Genomic DNA, 20893 nt, shown 5'->3' with positions numbered 1-20893 from the left:
AAACAGTAAATTTTAATGTCAGAAAACAGTACATACAGTATTGCGTTATATAGTACTTAGAATGTTTTAGAATGAATTAATTGTAATTATTCTTCTGTTAGTTCATTTAAACTGCTTATAACACAGAATTCTTTTGATACTTTTTTATGTGTTCCAAAGCCGAAAGCTAATAATTCCTTTTTAAAATGAATTTCTAAATGTCCATAGCTAATTTGGCACCCCCCTTTAGTTTTTCACCTGAAGCAAATGCCTCACCCTTGTCCGGACTTTGGTGCCTCAACTTAGCCTGTCTTATATTGGAAAGCAGTGAGCACAGGTTAAGATTGCCTCCATACCAATAAATCAATTCTAAAAAAGGTACGTAAGAAAGTGACTCTGAATTATCTTTCATTTATAGCATCAGGTAAATAACCTTAAAAACACAGGGATAGCTAGAGGCACTGGATGATGCGTTTACTTGTTCATTTGAAATTCTTTTTGGCTAGAGTAGCTTTTATCCCAGTGCGTATGCTTACGTTATAACGGAGAAACTTTATAAATTTCTTATTTTTCATTTTGATTTTCTTTTTATTGGGTAAATACGCAAACATTTAATTTTTCGCAACAATAACAATGCATTTTATGTGCTACAAGTGACGGTCGAAACTCGAAAATAGAAATTCAGTATTCTTCCGCCCGAAAGATTAACCTTCCTTTTTACTTTGTTCACAGCTTTTTCTTGTGTAAATTGATCTTTAGGATGTTTTTAACTTATACTGTGACAATAGTGATTATTATAATACTGTATGTGCACCTTTTCAGCAAAGCACTCCGAGGCTTAGAAAATGTGCATTCGTCTAGAATTGTCTGAGGGAGTCCGACTCGTACTCAAATGAGAATTTCATGCAGTCCGCTTGTTCGAATGGAATCAAACCCGGCACGAAATAGCAGTATTCAATCGTCTTTCTCATTCACTCGATTGCTAGTACGTTGTATATTTTTATGTTTATCCAAAAATAGAGTATAAAATTAATAATTGAGATTGAAAATTCCAGCTCATAAATATCGTGAATAGATATGAATATTATGAGCTTTAAACGTTTCCCTAGAATACCGTTCATGAACAATCAGCAGGGAAAAACTCTTAAAGCTGGTAGTTACCAGGACTTAGTAAGAAACTTAGGTTATTTATTCCTGGGTAGTTACGCCGCGAATACTGTAATCGGCAGAGAAACGGAGAGGCTGCATAGTTTCCTTCATGTCAGGTATCAGTTTTCCTTAGACAATCCTGTACAAATACATTTCTCCTTAGACATTACTGACATATTACACAGTAAAAACTTACTAAGTACCATTTTACTGTCGTATAATTATAATTAAGTATCTCATGTATTAGTTAAATAAGTGTTCATATTACCGTACGTTATTCATTCTCAAATGCCGAAGGTTAAAAAATGTTGCCGAATGGAATAACGCTGCTTAATACGTCATCGATAATTTCAAATAGACAGCGGGGATTTCTTTGTAAATAACATTTCATCTGCCTGAGTTAGGCGTCTTCCTCTTATGCAAATGTTTAACATTCGAAGATGGGTTATAATTTACGCTTAGCGATAGTGTTTTTGACAAATAACAAAATAAAAACATGACAGATGGTTGTTGCCAACTCACGATACCTAAGGACTTTTATTTACCTTCGATGGCATAAAAGGTGTATTGCTCATCAGTGTAAAGAGTAATCAAGGAGCCACTGAGACTGTAAATTAAGAAAATATTTTTTTTGTCTCTTGTTTTAGAAAATATTTATCGTCAATCTAGGCAAAAATGAGGGAATTTTTAATACGTCTTTAAGTAACAACAAAATATTTCAAAACTTTATTACTACAACAGAGGAATCAACTTAATTACGACTGTAACTCCCATATTTTTAATGAGTAAAACAGAATTTCCTATTTCCAAGTCGGTATAATTCATATCTGCTATTTATTTTAATCAATCATTTTTCTGTTTGTTTTGAAAAAATGTAATATATATATATATTTTTTAATTTTCAGAAATAAGTTGAGAATAAACATGAAGATATATAAGCACAAAAACAAACCTGCCATCCTAAACAAACCTTCCATGATTAATTCTTATTTATTTCCCTCTGCTTAGAAATTTCTTGCTCCCCTAAAGAATAATTTTGAATTATTGCATGGAGCTGAATTATGAAATTCTAGTTGAATATTAAAATTCAACTCGAGCAATTAACAATGTAAGACTAAAATAAATAAAAATAATAAAAGTAATAAAGTGTTAATAAAAGGAACCCATATTACTGTCTTATATTATTTCATAAACTCAAAGAACATATATAAGTACACAGAGTGTTTCAATAAGATTGCACGAATATCTTTTGAATGGTAGGTCATAGATTTATGGTTTTATTTTAAGAAATAAATCAAAAGATCTTCACAGTACGATAATCTTTGACACATGATACATTTTAGTAAAAAATCTATGAAGCTTATACGAGCTCCATACGAAAAAAAGGAAAAAGAGAAGAGCGTTAAGTTGTCACTAAGAAAATTTTCATGTACAGAACGAAATAGCCAAACAAACGGATAAAGCATTCATTTATATTTAATCAAAATAAACCGAGATATGCTCAGTTACTACCTTTTGGGACGTATATCTATGTTACTAGAGCCAAGTACTTATATAAATTTTCGAAAGCAAAATTTAGTAAAATACCTTTTATGTCAAATAAATATTATCACAGAAGCATGGTTTTGAAGCTTTCATTCACATAGATGCTAAAATTCGAAATATATTGTAAACGTGAAAATGCTAAGTGCAGAAGAATTTGAAAGCATTTACTTAATTTCTCTCACTTAGAGAAAAAGAATGGAGATGGTGAATTAGAGAAACGATAAATAAACGGATGTAAAAATGACAGAAACTGAAAAGAAAAATGCAAATAAATTTAAGAAAAACTAAAGTCATATTTTCTTTTTAACTTAATACCAAACAAACAAATAAAATATTGTTGCAGAGTCTGTAGAACACAGCTTGTGCCCTAGGAGTAATATTTGCTAAAAATAATGTCTCCGGGAAAAAAAAAAAAAAAAAAAAAACTTTAAACATAGTTAACGATGCATTAAAATCCACACAAATATGCATCTCGTTTATTAAGGTAACCTCATTTTTGATGATGACAAAAGTCCTAAATTTGTTTTGATCCTTGGCTTCAGATCTTTTCACAATTTTTAGAGCTTTATATTATACTGCGTTATGCTATCATGCACTTATCATCGACATGTCTTGGAAAATTTTGCATTATACGAAACATTACACCAGTGACTGTCAGTCCATCGATCTTTAATGTTTTTCAGTTTTATTTTATTTTAATAGTGTAGTTAAATTTACTCCACTGACCCTCATCAGACACCTATAAACTGACTATCGCTGACTGTGAACTCGCATGTAGTCCGCGACAAATGTCTTTCACGGGTACTGCTTCCTTTGGTTTAGCTTTACTTTAATAACCTGTCTTAATTTACAACACTAGCTCCCATCGGTGACACTGTACCCATAGATCCACTCGTGCCAATAGCCTTGATAGTTACCAGTGTCCTTCCATTTAATTTTGATGTCTAAAACGTCCTTAGTGGAGTTTTTAAAAAATTTTACGTTGCATTACTATAGATTTATCATTTATAAGATATGGCATGCATTGCCATAAAGCGAAATATGTAACGTTTTGCACCATAATGCATAATGCTGATCTTTCACTGGATTCGTAAAAAAGACAATATTCAGAATGTTGTCGTCTGTAAAAACATGAGTTCAATACATTCAGTTACTTTTTCAAAGTTGACACATTTGTAACTGTTTAATAAAATGGACAACTTAAGAACAATAAATACATTTGTTGATAATTTACTGAGTCACACCACAGACCAGTAGGTGGGGATCAACTTGTATATCACCGGTGACCTTCGATTTAAATTCATTTTAATAATTTCTCTTAAACTTACTTCATTGCCGTATGTGGTAATTTGTATTTTCAAACAGCTTTTATAAATAAATGTTTTGAAAAAAATTTTGAATTATAACCAATAAAATTGTTACCATCAACTTAAAGCAGATGTATTTCTAGATATATGTGCAAAAAATCCGAAGATATATGAGACTTTATATATTAGCGGGCTTTAAAATTTGGTAATTTTTTATAACGGTGTCCGCCGATAACATCGCGGCAAAAACATCGCGGACGAAAACGTCGCGGAGAAAACAACGCAAGGAGAAAACGTCGTGCTACAAAACATCGTGGGAGAAAACATCGCAAAGAGAAAACATCGCAGTTCTAAAACATCGTGGTACAAAACATCGTCGTCGAAAATAATGCGGTTCAAAAACTTCACAGTTTAAAAACATCGTCGTCGAAAATATCGTGGTAAAAAATAAAGTATCCACAAAGCATCGCATGACGATAACATCGCAGACATGCTTTTTTCAGGTTTTAATAATTGTAAATAGATATTCCCATAATGATTTGTGAGCGCAAGATGTAAAGAAGGATAATTTTTACTTTCACATTTTTTATTAACTAATAAATTTTTGCTGAAAAAGTAAGAAGGAAACTTAAGCATAGAAAATTAAATGCAACTTATAGATTATACTTTTCATGAAAAATTACCAGTTAAAACCATTTACAGTTATTAAAGCCTGAATAAAGCATGTCTGCGATGTTATCGTCATGCGATGATTTGTGGATACTTTATTTTTTACCACGATATTTTCGACGACGATGTTTTTAAACTGCGAAATTTTTTAACCGCTTTATTTTCGACGACGATGTTTTGTACCACGATGTTTTAGAACTGCGATATTTTCTCTTTGCGATGTTTTCTCCCACGATGTTTTGTAGCACGACGTTTTTGCCTTGCGTTGTTTTCTCCGCGACGTTTTCGTTCGCGATGTTTTTGCCACGATTTTTTCGGCTGTAACCTTTATAACGCCAGATGTGATTTACGCAGTTTGTTACAATTTTCAATGAATTGCCCCAGTTATATTTAATCTTAAATTTCCAAATAAAGTTTTACTCATACTGAGCATTACTCATATGGAATTTGCTATCGTTTTCAATTATAATGCATAATAAATATTAAATATATGAAAAGCGATTTTTTAAATTATAAGAATAATTAAACAACCTTTTTAATATATATTTCGCTTTTTATTTTTTCAAAAGTAAATTTTGACCTTCGCTTTGTCATCCTCTGCTATTTAATTTTTATTTATTTAAATCGAACTTTCTAAAACTGAGAAAGTTGGTTTGATAACAAAAATTTAAAAAAGTAATTGATTAATTAAAATTATAAAATGATACAGTATTTCGAAAAACAAAACTTGCTATATCATAAGTATACTAAGTAAAATTTTAACATTTTGTGAATTAAAATTATATCGATTAATGATAAGTGTATCAAATTTGTTTTGTTATGAAATTAATTAAAGAATTTAATTGCATAATTAAAATAAAATTTAACAAATAGTAAATTACTATTGCTATCTCAAAACATTGCATAGGGAAGAACTCGTAACAGCAGATGTTCCGAAATACAATGGCTCTCATCTGTTTTCAGACACTTGTATCTTTGAAATCTATTTACATAGATCTTCCATTAAATATTGAAACATAGACTTCAATTTTTAATACATTTTCCCCCTCTATTTTAAGACTTGTTTGGTGTAAAATAATATCATCAAAAGATATTATAGTTGTAATAAAATAATTTATTCAAAAAGCGTTAATCTGTAACTCACACAACAATTCGTATTATCCAAATTTTTGTTGAAATATTTTGGTAGACAATATTTCTAAAAGTTTTTGGTTTAAATAAAAATGTATCACAGTATTTATCCCTTGCATTTGGAAATGTTTACTTGTTTGCTAAATAGCAAAATATATTAACATTCCAATGAAATGAACATGACAAGATGCTACAAATTAACAACTAATTTTGTTAGAAATTTAATAATTCAACATTCATAGAAAGTTAAATCATTCGAAATATCTCAAAAATTGCTTATATGTAGCGTTTAAGTTCTTTAATATAGTGAAATGATGGAAATTTCATGGGGCTGTTAAAAATGCACTGAAGTCTGGATCGTATTCTAAGCTATCATCAAGTAATCGTAAACTTATTCTACGAAAAATCAACCAAGACCCAAAAATTAGCACTTCTGAACTTGCAGCAGACTTAGAAGAAGAGTTTGCATTAAAAGTTATCTCTAAAGCTTTTAGAAAATTCACTTTGGATGTAGAGACATTAGGTATATATTTGGAAGCAGGAAAGGTGAAAAATATCAAACGCCTTCGCCGGGAATCGAGCCACTGACCTCTGGATACCGGCCCAGCGTGCAGAACTACACCACGAAGGCACGCTAGGAGGGCGGAAGAAATACCTTATAAGGACACGTGGATACAAAGGCGATCAGCAAGAAGGAAATTCTTCATCAAAATGAAAACAAGGAAAATACCCTAGTGTTCGTAAAATCTATAATAAGCAACGTTTTATCATATGAGAACAATGTTATATTTGTAAAAAAGTCAAAACTTAATATATTTGTGTCCGACGGACGAAATAAAATGTGCTAAAATCCGCATTTAGAATTGAAATCGAAAACTTTGTTGTTTAATGGGACGCACGGGAGTAAGGATATAATGTTTTGGGGAAGTTTCGTTGCCTCTGGAATAAAAAAATTAGTGTTTATTGGATATATTATGGATTAATATTAATATATAAATATTCTAAATGAAATTCTTAAAGTATGTGCAAGAAAACTTGAAATGAATACATTCAAGTTCTTTCAGGATAACGATCCTAAACATACAGCTCTAAATGTTCGCATGTGGTTATTATACAACTGCCCTGAATTTATCAAAACTTCTCCATATTCTCCGGGCTGAAATCCTAAGAAACATATATAAAGTGAGTATAAGAAAAGATTAAGGAAACATGATACTTCTCCGATAACACTACTAAGCAATTCTTACGTAGGAAAGGAACAAATGGAACATTCTTACACAACAACATTATTCGAAACAATGCCAAAGGCATGAAAAGTATAATTTTAGCTAAAGAACATACAACGAAATATTGAATGTCCCATTATTTTTCATGCTATTATTAAATATAAACTGTTTATTTAAAAACGACCGAATACTTGTGTGAGCCACTGTATGGAGTAATATTTTTAATAATGATGTCGGTTCCTGAATACTCTAGATTAGCGGTTCTCAACCTTTTGACGCAGACCACCTGAACAAAAACTGAAATACCACCACTACATTTTACAATGATTATTTTACCATTTCTCAATAGAAATATTAAAAGAAAATATATTTTGCCATTTGCACAACCTATTGGCTATTCGTATTAAATATGCACACATAAAAAATATTAGATTAAAAATTGGTTACTCTTTTAATTATCAAAATTTAAGTTAGAATATTTTAATTCTAAAATTTAATGTAAAATTTGGGCTTGTTTAAGACAGATCAATTTGTTATTTATGTCTGGTCTTATTTCACTTAGTTTTAACCGTAAATTAGGATCACTTTTAACTTTGTTCTGTATTTATTTTTCAAATGTAACATGGAAGAAAATCCTTTTTAACACAAATAGGTTGGGCAAAAAGGCAATAAAAATTTAATAGCTTTATTTGAAATGCCTTTAAATTCTTTTCTTCGGTTCAGCCAAAAGTTAACAAGTTTGTTATTTCTAAAATCATCACTTAGAGTTCGATCAAAGGAAATTTCTACCAATTGTTCTTTTTCTTCACAATATAAAATTTCAGGTACATTTGAACAAAATGGTTTTCTACTCACATTTTCTTTTTCATAATCCTCAGGAAAATACATAATGAAATTATTTATCAATTAAAAACAGTGATTTTTAATGTCGGATGTTAATCCTTCTTTTATTTTCAAATTAGTTTCGGTTAGAAAACTTTCTAAAAGTGGTAAGAAGCTTAAAATGTTATTATCTAATTTTTTGATTATTAGCTCGAGTTTTTTTATCATTGCGTTTATTTTATCTCTAATAGTAAGCAAATTAACACTGTCCTTGTAATCCTAAATTTAATTCCGTTAACGTTCCAAAAATATCAGTTAAATATGCTAAACGCGCCAACCATTATTCACTAAAAAAAATATTTGCAATTCAAATTTTGAATCACAGAGGAAAATTTGAAATTCTGAACATAGTTCACATCACATGGGGAAATACCTAAAATGCTCATTTATATATATTCGAACCCGTAACAAACTATCAGTAGTCAGTGGCCTTCAGCATGTCGGCCAGTGGTGAGGCTGCTTAAATTAGGAACGGGTTATTAGTTTCTAATTTGCTGTTCTATTTGTAAATATTTAAAATATTAGCACATTCGTAGGCTCCAAAGTGTACAGTTTAAGTTTTGTTAACATGTTTCTTTGTAAACTACCGAGCCGTACTGAAAATTCAGTGTTCAGTTAAATTTGCTATTATTGTATTTCCCCAGCGTTCTTTGAATGTAAGTCAAAAACGAGATGATCATTTCTCTGCGTTCTGGGATCTTACAGGATTAAGCTTAGTTTCCGTCGTCATTATTACTGTTATTTCATCTCTTTTCTTCAAAATGTTTAAGTCTCTGAAGATCTTATGTGATTTTTTGCCGAGAAAGTATTGATGAAACGGAAGGCGATACCTCTATTCATAAGAATATTACAAAAAACAACATTTTTCAAAAGTGTTTATGATATGTAGCGAATAAAAACGTGTGGAGGATTGCGGGTATAATTTCAAAATGTCTCCAGAAAGGCAAGGTATTAAAAGAATCAAAATGATTTTTTGCATAAAATTTAGTGATTTTTGTGATTTAAAAAATGAAATATTTTAACTTATCCTGAAATATGAATAATATTTTAACAAACTTAAAATAGAATGACAAAATACAATAATGTGTAAAACAACGGCACAACGATAAAGCTGAGCAAACAATGGAAAATTGTATAAAGCAAAATATGCATCTAACATTAAAATGTCGATTATATATCTTTCTCATTTATACAGGGTGTTTCATAGATCATGGGACAAACTTGGAGGTGTGGTGAAGCGTACTAAAACATACATTTTTTGTATAGGAGGAATGTAGGGTCTAAAGTGAAGGGTTAAGGCAGGAACGAAAAAAAAAAAAAAAAAAAGACACGAGAGGAAAACGTGTTTATGTAGAAAATCAATGTAAAGTGCTATCAATGCAATGCAATGCACAATGTTCGAGAGGTTGCATCGGTCTCTCTGTGTAAACGGGTCATTTGAAGTCACTTCTGACACTAGGAATGGAAGAAGTGCACGACAACCTCGCATTGAAGAATCCATCTTGAACATTGTGCATGAATCACCTCAGACAAGTACAAGAGCTATTGCGCGTCGTCTGCAGCTGAGTTATTGCACCGTTTGTATGAAAATGGTTTGCACCCATACCATTTGCAGAGAGTCCAAGCCTTGCAAGAGACATATTACCCTCTTCGAGTTCATTTCTGTCATTGGTTCTTGCAGCAGTCCCATCGGATGTGCTATTCACGGACGAGGCAACTTTCTCACAGGACGGCATCTTCAATACCCACAACATGCACGTGTGGGCAACACATAATTCACACAGCACATGTCCACATGCATTCCAAACCCGCCTTTCCGTGAATGTGTGAGCGGGTATTGTTCACGACTACCTCATAGACCCATACCTCTTACCTGCACGCACAAATGGCTTATGTTATTATATTTTTCTGCAAGAGGTGCTACCGGAATTGCTGAAGGATGTTCCGGTTGTCGCTCGTGATCGCATGTGGTTCCACCATGATGGTGCACCAGCCCATAACCACGTGCGAGTCTGCAATTACTTGAATGGGTCATTTCCGGGCCAATGGATTGGCCGTGGTGGACCCGTTCGATGGCCACACCGTTCGCCAGATTTATCCAGCTTGGAATTTTTTTATGGGGCCATCTGAAGAGCATCATTTACGAGACTCCCGTTGACTCACTGGAGGACCTCGTTACACGACTATCCATTGCGGCCTCAAGCATGCGCGAAATGCCTGTCATTTTTCAAAATGTCCGTCAATCCCTTCTGCGACGTTACCAAGCATGTATTACTGCTGGTGGTCGCAATTTTGAACATTTACTGCGAATACAGTATTGCTACAAAGAAGCACTTTGCATTGATTTTGTACATAAACACATTTCTTCTCGTGTTTTTTCTTTTTTTTTCCCCCCCGTTCCTGCCTTAACCCGTCACTTTAGATCCTACATTTCTATAAAAGATGCATGTTTTAGTATGCTCCACCACCCTTCCAATTTTGTCCCATGATCTATGAAACACCCTGTATATCCTTTCTTGTATGGCCCAATGAAAGACGTATTAACTGCGCTTTACTGCATTTCCTTTTTAATGTATGCAGTTTTCAAATGCATACATTAAAAATTTTACTATTCGATTTATTTTCTTATTTTATTATTAAAAACGTTATTATTAAAAACTTTATTATTAAAACATTTACTATAATAAATTAACTATTAAAATACTTTCGAAAGATTACTTTGTGACACTGGGTCACAAAGTAATCTTTCGAAAGAAACGCAGTTCAAATAAATAAAATCTAATTCCCAAAACATTTATATTAATAAATATACTTATAGTACAGAATATGAAAGAATAAATAAAAATTTTTAAAATAATTATTTGAAAAAATACAATTCAACAATACAACTCGAATAATTCAAACGAAATTCTAAAAGAAAGGAATATCTAAAAATAAAAATTGTGATTTAAAAACGAAATGAAGTCAAAATGCATACAAGAAAGAAGTTTACTAATCACTTCTCGTGAAAGAATGAAAACTAAAAAAAAAAAAAGAGCGTTAAGCTAAATTCTCAAATTACTCCTTATGTTTCTCACTAAAATTTACAAAACTTGGTGTTTAGGTATAATTTAAGTCGTAGAATCAAAATAAGGAAAAACATGGGTGTTCCATTACAGAAAGAGTCTGATTTTGTGTCAAAATACGCATGTTAGAACAACGCTATATATAAATATTACTGTGGTACTTAAAAATGTAGTTTCTACAGTGGCAATCGGCTAAATTGAGGTGAACGATAAATCGTTGCCACCTGAATTTGGTCTCCCATGTCGCCTTTTAAATGTCAGAGAATATTAGGAGTTTTAGCATTCCCCCGTGCTTGCGGTTCCAATGAAAGCGGCAGCATGTCCTGCTATCAATCAGACGATGTGTGGTTCGAATTCCGGTTACAGCATAGCTGATTCTTCTCGTTTTCGGCTTCGAAAAATCTAATAATCTATACAACATTGCATTTAATTTAAAAAATTGGAAAACTCGGTAACGCAAAAATTGTGGTATTTAAAATAATTTGTGATGCCCAGTCAAATATGTTTACAAATATTAGCTTTATTATGAAATGATTCAAATATACTTCATATAAACCCATTCCCCCCCCCCCAAAAAAAAATCCTTCAACAACAGCGCAGAGTTCAGTGGGCTTTATTAAATAAAACAATAATCATACCTAGTTTCGAGAGTAGGAAGTTAAAAAAAAAGTCAAATTTTCCGCTCGATCGCCTCTTGGGAATACCCCAAAATGGCCTCTTTGAGATGATCTGTTCATGCCTAGCCAAAGGATTTCCTCGATAGAAGTAATATTTATCTGTTTAGTTGCATAAAAGAATCGTGTAGGAGAAATAAGAGTTATAAATGAAATGATTGTTTCCTAACAATACATTTGCGTTAAGCACCCATGAAGGCAAAAATACTATCAAATATTAACGCGATCATAATATAGGTCTCGAAATACAGAAAAAGGTATCTTCGCTGTAATATCTTTAGAAAAGTAAGTATTACATTTTAGAAGAAATGCAGAATTTAAAAAACTGATGTTGCGTTTTTGATATAAATGAAATCTACTCAAAAGCTATTGATTAAACTCTCATACATTTGCCGTCAAAATATCACCGCTAAAATAAAGTATTTAGATACTTTTTTGCCAAAATACGTCCTCATAATAACAATAATAATAATAATTTTGCGACTAGGGCTGCCTCCAGGCATGGGCGACATACGCAGCCGCCTAGAGAGCCGATTTTTAGAACGACACTAGCTAACGTGTTCTCCTAAACAACAACGAAAGTAAAGTGCATTTCACTTTGAATTATAAATATATATAATTTAGACAAAGTCACAACTATAGTGATCGCCTGAAAGACTATAAGGAAAACTGGTCAAAGCCTGTCAGCATAAAGAAAACTGGATTGGATTATTTGGATTACAGCAAAGCTGGCGTGAAAGACCTTTTAATGTTAAGGAAACTATCTTGTAACACTTTACATGGGGAAAAATACAACAAACCTGTTTGCTGCGATTTGAGCCCGGATCGAATTACCACTGTTCAGTGGTTAAACCGCTCGGTCACTAGTGGGCACACGAGGAAGATTAAATCGGATAATAAATTGATGATCTCTTAAGTTAAAAGGAGTCTGGTTAAAAAACTATGTAATATGACAAAAAGTTAAAATTTTAATTATTATAATAAATATCTAAAGACTCATGGCCCGCTGCGCGACTGAACAGAATTTATGAAAGGTGAAAAGCTTTTACTTTTATTTATTTATTTTGCTTATCGATATAAATATGTTTCAAGACGATTTCTTGGCTATTTGAGCAATTGCTTGCTGATTAAATCAGTTGGACTCTCCGAGTCCTATTTGAAGACTGAGCCTCATAAGTCAATTATTTACATACTCAAAGTAAAACTTCAGCAGATACCATATACATTTGTTCTTGAAATTCATATTTCACCATTGATGTTTTCTAACTTTGACAACAAATATCATGAATTTTGAATCTTTCTAATAGTATCATTAAGATGCTACTTCAAAAGAAGTTGCCTTAAAGAAAAAAGAAATAAGCACTATTTTTATTAACAGAATCATTCCCTCTTTGCAGTCCATGTGAATATATACCCCCAAAATAATTAACAGTTATTAGAGAATTTTTATCAATATTATGCGACTTTACTTTTAAGCTTTATTTTAAACATTTAAACATTTAAATAGTCTGATTTATTATTAAACATTTAAATAGTCTGATTATTTATATTATTTATTATTAAGTTTAAAATATTCTACTTAAAGAATCTTTTAGTTTTTCCGCTGATATAAAGCAAACTCTATATATCTGCGTTCAAAAAATGTAAGAGTCTCTATTAAAAACTTATTATTTCAATATCTATATAGTAGAAAATGACTAAAGTTTATTTTAAAATACATGTTTTTCTAATGTCGTAAATAAAATACGTTTCTCTTATATCATGGCAAAGGATATAAACTTCTCTAAGATTTCCATAAAAACCGCACATTGCCATAACTTCTAGCAGGGATTTCGCCAAAATCAAGGATTTTCACCAATCTGTAGAAAAGTTCTAATCAGTACCCGCTTTTCTATCAAAATCTGTGCAGAATTGTTTCCAGTTATTTCTTCCATTCGTAATTTTCTGGTTCAGATATAAATCCAGAATTAATTTCAATTGAATAGCTGATTTCGGATTTTTAGCGAACCTATTACTGCTTGAAATCAAATTTGTGCAAAAATGTTACTGATCTCTTGTAACGTGGATAAATAAATATATATATATTTGCGTCTAAGATACTACTCTGATTTAAAATGGCGTAATTATATTAATTTGACGATAAGGCAACTTTAAAAATAGATTTATTCAATGTTTTTTTTATTTTTGCCTAATTCTGCGACTTTCAAAATAAGCTGCGATATTTTTTAATATACGTAAAATCAAATTCGTTTTTGAATTTTCTTATATTTCTCGTTTCTTAAGACATAAATCTAGTTTCAATTAATTTACTTAGATTACATTATTGGCTGTTTTTTTAATTATACATATGTATTTGCGCTTGTGTGCATTCAATGTTTTTTGATTTTTGCCTAATCCTGCAACTTTCAAAATAAGCTGCGATTTTTTTAATATACGTAAAATCAAACTCCTTTTTTTAAATTTCTATATATTTCTTGTTTCTTAGGATATAAATCTAGTTTCATTAAATTTACTTAGATTTCATAATTGGCTGTTTTTTTAATGATACACATATATTTCCGCTTGTGTGTGTTAAATTACAGGCTGAAGAAATATCTCACTGTGCTTAAGCAGAATTTCATTTCCATCCTTAGTGACCCAGACCTCGTTACTTTACATTCAAGCCTAGGAGCGGGAGGGAGTATTATCATTTCCAAAAGTAATTTTCATTTCATATTTGGCTTTTAATTAGGTAAAAATCTTTTGTTTTTATCCAAACACTTTCTGGCCAAAAATTTACTTAAAGTGTAGCTGATGCGAAATAAAAGACATTTTATTCATTTATAAAGTTTGATGTGCAGTATAGCAATAAAATATCTTTTATATCCTTTCCTAGTGTTTGTTCAAAAATCTGTAAAACTGTTCTAAAGGTTCAAAATAATCTACAGCTTTAGATGATAGACTTTGGAACAAAAGGTGCGATTTTCATTTGCATATCTTTCCAATAAGCTACCATTCAGATTTCGATATTGTATTGTTAATATATGCAAACTGCAATAAAAATCATTCCTGTAATGGAAAGTATATAACAGTTAAATTGTAGAAAAAACAAATGTTCCATCATCACTGGAATAGTCTTATTCTGGAAAATACTACTTAAAATAATTCAAAATAATTTGCTCGTAAATAGTACTTTCATTCATCTGCAATCTGCTCAACAGTTATTTCGCTCACATTTTTTATGAAAATATTCATGCACATAAATACACAAAATTCTGTGCACTGCTAAAGAAATTATGGAAGTGTGAAACACGGACTTCAAAGATAAGCTTAAAAAAAGTCTCCATTAACCTCAGTTTTTGAAAGAACTGAAAGGAGCATACGCAGTTGAAAAATTTAACACAGTTTCTTAAATGAATAACATTCCTGCTCTTAAGCAGTCGAGATTTTTAATGAATAATCATATTCCACTTACCAATATCATCTATTTCTTCGTAATATTGAGCATAAGCTCCAACGCAAAACAAAGTCCATGTGACATATGCAAATATCAGAGGCAATTCCATATTCAAAACCGTAGCGCACCGACGGTTTGGGAAGTCGGTGCCGTGTATCCCCGAGATCTTCCCGGGAACGACCCCACCAAACAACAGAGTAAAATTAAGATGGTGCTTCTATTTGCTAGAGTAGCATGGGTATCAAAGTGAATTCGTGCGGGTGTGTTTTAAGAGAGTTCGGAGTGTGAAGATGGGAAGAGGCACCCACGCAAGCGTCTCACTGCCACAGATGAAACTTGATGCGTCCAACGGAGGGAGGTCATCTGCCGTTTTGACTGACGAATTCTGTCGTCGACAGCATAATCAAATGGGCTGCATGATATTCCTAGAGTCCCTCTTTTCTCAACTGCTTCAAGATGTCGAACCCTTCTAAGGAAGTTTGTTTTTGTTTCAGTTAGGGCATCGTCCTTAAAAACAGATTCGGGTATATGGTAAAACAGTGGGAAAAACTTGGAAGCAAAGAGCTAGATATTTATATTTCTTTTCTAAACATAATATTCGAAAAACGAAAGCTAGATAGATTTTTGACAATGAAATAGTTCCCTTGCAGAGTGTCTTCAGAAAGTATTGCTGTCTTATACGGAGTACTAAGGCCTGACTAAATATAAATTTCATTCATACTACAGCCCAGTTTCCTGTGAGGAATTTTGCCTGCATTAGAGTAATAATTAATGAAAGATATATCGTCATTTGTTGGGGAAAAGCTAACTGGATCTCAGAAGTAAAATAAGTTGTTCCCCTTTTTACGCACCGTAAATTATCGACGTAAATTTATTTTACCTAACTTCATACAAAAGCACTACTAGCGTCTTTTTATGTAGATAGGTTTCGCATGCTTAGCTATAAAAAAAACTGTCTATTTTCCCTCCTCCCCTCCAAAAAAAAAAAAAAAAAAAAAAAAAAAAAAGAGGAAAAGAAACGGGAGACCAAATAATTTACATGAAATGCCTTAAAAATATCAAAAATCAAATCGGCATTCTGGTTGTTCTAAGAGCAAGAAACCAAATGCCAGAAAAGTCTTCTAATGAAATAATTGCAAAAAATTGATCAGTTGAAAGCAGACATTTGAAACTCATTTTCGTTCAAGCGTATAGTATTAATATAATTCTGTATAATGTAAAAAATTGAAATATTAGCTTCCAGCCTAACTGAAATTTAAAAACTAATTAGAATTAATGTAACTTGATTCGGAGTTACCTTTCCTAAATATGAATGGTAAAATTTTTTTTTTGTGTGTGTCAGAAATGACCAGTTTTTTAAACATTTTCTTATTGTTTTTCAGTAAATAAAAGTAAGTTTCCTTTTATGGTAGATAAGCTCTACAGCAAAAAAAAAAAAAAAAAAAAAAAAAAATTGTGCGAAGAAACATATGCAAAAAGAGATATACAGCATATGAGAAAACAGAAGACTGATTCGGGAATGAATGTCAAATAAAACAATTAATTGAATGATTTCAAATAAATCATATCAAGACTTTTAATTGAATCTTTATAAATGTTTCATTCATTTAAATATTTTTCCGTAATAGTATCTTTGATTTTTTCTTGAGCATTTTTATGTTAGTTTGGTCCACACATATACGAAAGTATATTTACATATGGAAGTTAGAAGTTTCTTTAATTGCGAGATGATATAACGCTTGGATATTAGTAATTAAGGCGATAACTTTGTTCTTCTGTTTCGGTACAATTGTATGACCTTCTTCACAGCTAGGCTTGAAAAAACATTTGAATTGGAAATTAACAAATCAGATGATAAAAAACTTTACTTACCTATCAGGGAGATTAGTAACTTTATATTACGTGTGCAGAAATTAATTTAAAAAATAATAAATATCTGAAAACTTTAAGATTTTACATTACGCACAAACGGGCGTTTTTTAACGTTTTGTGTGTTACTTTTATTTATTAAATATCATGTTCTTTGCATTTAAACCATAAATTCAGTTCAATAGCAATATCGCAAAATAATTTTAAAATGAGTGTATCTTTAGAATAAGAATCTCTTCTAAAGATATCTTTAGAAGCGCTGCAAATATATATATATATATATATATTTACAGTGTTGCCATTCCTCACTTTGAAATCGTTGCGTTTGTTAATAAAATATTTGTTAAAGTTTTACAAAATATGAAATAGATAATAAAACAAATTCCAAATTCGGGCTTCCAGATGCCCATATTCGGGTGGAAACGTACGGTATTCAAAATTTGATGGCTCTAGGTACCGTTGTTTTATCACAAGGCTATAAACATACATACATTTATGCAGATTCTCCATTATTTAATTTCTTTAAGTATAATATAGGGCTCTAATATTTGGTGGCAACAATTTGGAAAGTGAACCGACATTTATAATGAACCAATGCAAAATGCCAAAACGAAATTAATAGCCCTACTGGGCTACTGGGCTAACACTCTTTGGGCTAATAACAGAAGGAAAACGTACTTCAGTTTCCTCTATTAAGCTTCTAATTTCTTCAAACTGACACGAAACAGAAAAAACCGCTAAATGTGTATGCTGTAGAGAAATGCTAAGAGGATTTCTCATAAGCAAAGGGGATTCTCATACTTAGTGCTGCGTTTTTACATTTTCGAAGTTGAAATTGTTTAAAAAATTCGCCTATAAATGCGGCATCTCGAGTAGGGGATTGTCTTAAGTTAAATTTAAAGAGGAACAGTTAAGAAGGAGAATTTTGAATACTGTTTGATCAAAGCTAATCGTAAAATCGTGAAAACGAAGTTCATAGAAAAACTTAATGTATTTGATAAATCTGTGTGGTATATGCATATCATCTGGGTTGAAAAAGTGTTTTTCAAAACTAGTTTATTATTGAAATAGGTTAGTTGGAATTTCATTGCATATCCTATTATTAAATGGAGTCCATCTGCAAATATTTAGTACTGAACGTTATGCACCAATCCCAGTGTTTCTGCCTAATGCTAATTACTAGCAATGGTTAGTAATACATCTCAACATACTGCAATTAATTTACCATTTGTTAATGAAGAGAATTTGAGGAGAATTCTTCGTTCGAGTTTATACAGCTTATACATGTCTCAAAATAAATAAATGTCTCAAATAATAAATGTCTCAAAATACTACAAAGAATTTTAGGAAAACGGTTGCATCCATGGTGTTAGAATGGTTTCGTAAATATTAAAATTTAATTTTTACATTATTCCTGTAGAGCAAAAAGTCCAGTTAGTAAAATACGTGTTAATTTAAATAATTAGTTCCTTTCCCTTATGTGAAATATTCAGTGTAAGTTATTAATTTCAAGTTATTAGAAATGTTATATATTCAATAACTAAACAGCGAGAAGTAAGAAAGTTTTCTTCACGTAATGCAACTATCGTCGAGCGCCTTACTGTGACCGAAAATTTTCCCTTTATTAATATTTTCCCTACACGCCAGATTTGGCCTCTGCGGACTACTTTCTCTTCCTTAAGGGCCGTTTCCACTGGGGTTTTTCAGAGCTTCCGTGTATTGACTAGCTCCGCTGTGCCTGCAGTTCAGCTACGTCAGTTGTGTTCGTTAGCTCAGATAAACCACAGTGGGAACGGCCCTTTAAAGTTAAATCCCAATGCGACATGATTTTGACACCGTTTCAGAATTTTAGAAATCATATCAACTGAATAAAAGTGTTTTTCAAGATTTGAATTTTGCAAGTAATTAACAAGCTCTCTGAATACACCAAGAAGTGTATACCATCAAAAAGAATGCAGCGATAAATTTATTTTCTTTAGATCGCGACTGATTGTGAAGTCAATCCATGAAACTTTGTAGGCGTTCTGCGCATTACTTATATCGTTGCTTACGTAGGGGTTCGTAATAAACTGAATGCACATAGAACCGATGATAGCTTGGTAAAATTTATTTTATTCGAAAAAACACATCAATCTGGAACTTTTTACAAAAATATTCCTACAGCTGTTTACAGTATCACAGACCACAATCAGTAGTTACACTTCAAACTACACGTTAAACTAAGCACGTTAAACACCATTTCAATGCAAAGCGCATCTGAAAAGCGAACCTAACACGGAGATATTCAATAATCGGAACCACGCTGACTTACAACTACAACTGAGAAACTGATGCTCTATCTGGTTGTATATAGTTTTCCTACGGCCGCCGAGAAATTTGAAGGTATATAAGGGCCGTATATGTTTGTAGTTGCATAGGGGATAAATTGCAATTATTAAATTACAATACCTATTTCTGAGGTACGGGGACCGGGTGGTCGCAAAGTTTGGCAATTTTCAGCGATTTATCGCCAAGTTTGGCGATAAATTTAGTCGCCAAAAACTATCTCCACGTTGGCGATATCTCTCCATTTTAACGACATAGCCATTTACTCAATGTTAAATAGATTTGTCCCTGTATTCCGATTTTTTCGGCAGAACATCGTATCTTTAGATTTTCATTTTACATTATACAGGGAAAATACAACTATTTCACATATAACTTAGATTTTCACATATAACTTCACATATAACTCAGATTATGTGCACAAAATTTGTAACAATATTTTTAATCTTAACATTATTTATGAATTTTTTTCAGTAAATGCTAGAATCAAATTTATTCACAGAGAGCATGAAACGTATTCAAACAGATCACATACATAATGTTAAACAATCTAGAATAAACCATTTCTCATTTCAGAAAAGGATTTCATGAGTTAATTTTTTATTTAAAAATCATACAAAACTAGCATGTTTTCTTAAACATAATCATTTTAGTACTGCTATAAGGTATTCCTCCCCACGCCTTCTTGGCATGCCTTCGTGGTGTGGTGGTCTGCACGCTAGGCGCGTATATCAGAGGTCCGCGGTTCAATTCCCGGCGAAGGTGTTGCTTATTTTTCATCCTTCCTGCTTCCAATTAACCTAATGACTCTACAGTGGCGCCCGAAATAAAAGAGTGGTGGATGATGATTCTCCACACCCAGGATTTGGCGATTGAGTCCCCTAAAACCCCAGTCGTACTTTAAAAGGGGAAATATATAAGGTATTTCTCCCGCCTTCTTAGCACACCTTTGTAGTGTGGTGGTCTGCACGCTGGACGCGTATTCCAGAGGTCCGTGGTTGGATTCCCGGAGAAGGTGTTGCTCATTTTTCAATCTCTCTTGCTTCCAAAAAAATCCTTATGTTTCTACACTGCATACCCTATTGTCCTCTCTCTCTCTCTCTCTCTCTATATATATATATATATATATGTAGTATATGTATATAATTGAGTGCTACTGGTTCGTAATTTTTAAAATAATTTAAATTTTATTACTTTTAAATTTTAATTTAATTCTAATTTGTACGTCCACTCTGGCATCAAATTGTGCACATATATAAAAGTAAATTTAACTATAAAAATACATAATTTAAATTCATTCAAACTTAGATTGGATTTCTGCCCTTCAGCTAAGCTATGAATTCATCATTTAATGCAAAAATTGGAATCTAATACATGGTTAAAAATACGAAGAAGATGTTGAAAAGGTATACCTTCAAAAATAGGGACACACCGTAACTAGCTTTATAAAATAATTATCAGTTTTACATATTGTCAATGTTTTATAACGCAAATAATATTAGATTCATAGGGCCATCAGCGGCCGAGCGGTAAAGTCGCTGAACACTGGTAGTTCTCTCCGAGGTTGGAATCCCTACGAACAAGCAGGCTGCATGGGCGTTTTGGTGGATTTCTCGATGTGTAACGTGTATATGAG

General features: G+C 32.0%; 1 protein-coding gene across 1 annotated transcript in view; it reads right to left on the bottom strand.

The window, feature by feature from the left end:
* LOC118196999 (uncharacterized) overlaps positions 1 to 15363 on the bottom strand; it is a 143818-nt gene extending 128455 nt beyond the window's left edge. Inside the window, exon 1 of the mRNA XM_035368469.2 lies at positions 15082 to 15363. Coding sequence (XP_035224360.2) covers positions 15082 to 15172 — 91 coding nt within the window. The 5' untranslated portion in view covers positions 15173 to 15363. The remainder of the gene's footprint in view (positions 1 to 15081) is intronic.
* Between the last annotated feature and the right edge of the window lie 5530 nt (positions 15364 to 20893).

This window comes from Stegodyphus dumicola, chromosome X1 (assembly GCF_044657685.1).
Source record: "Stegodyphus dumicola isolate Sdum_Otavi_A_Nest chromosome X1, ASM4465768v1".
NCBI classification, from domain to species: Eukaryota; Metazoa; Arthropoda; class Arachnida; order Araneae; family Eresidae; genus Stegodyphus; species Stegodyphus dumicola.
This window is presented reverse-complemented; position numbering and strand designations above follow the sequence as displayed.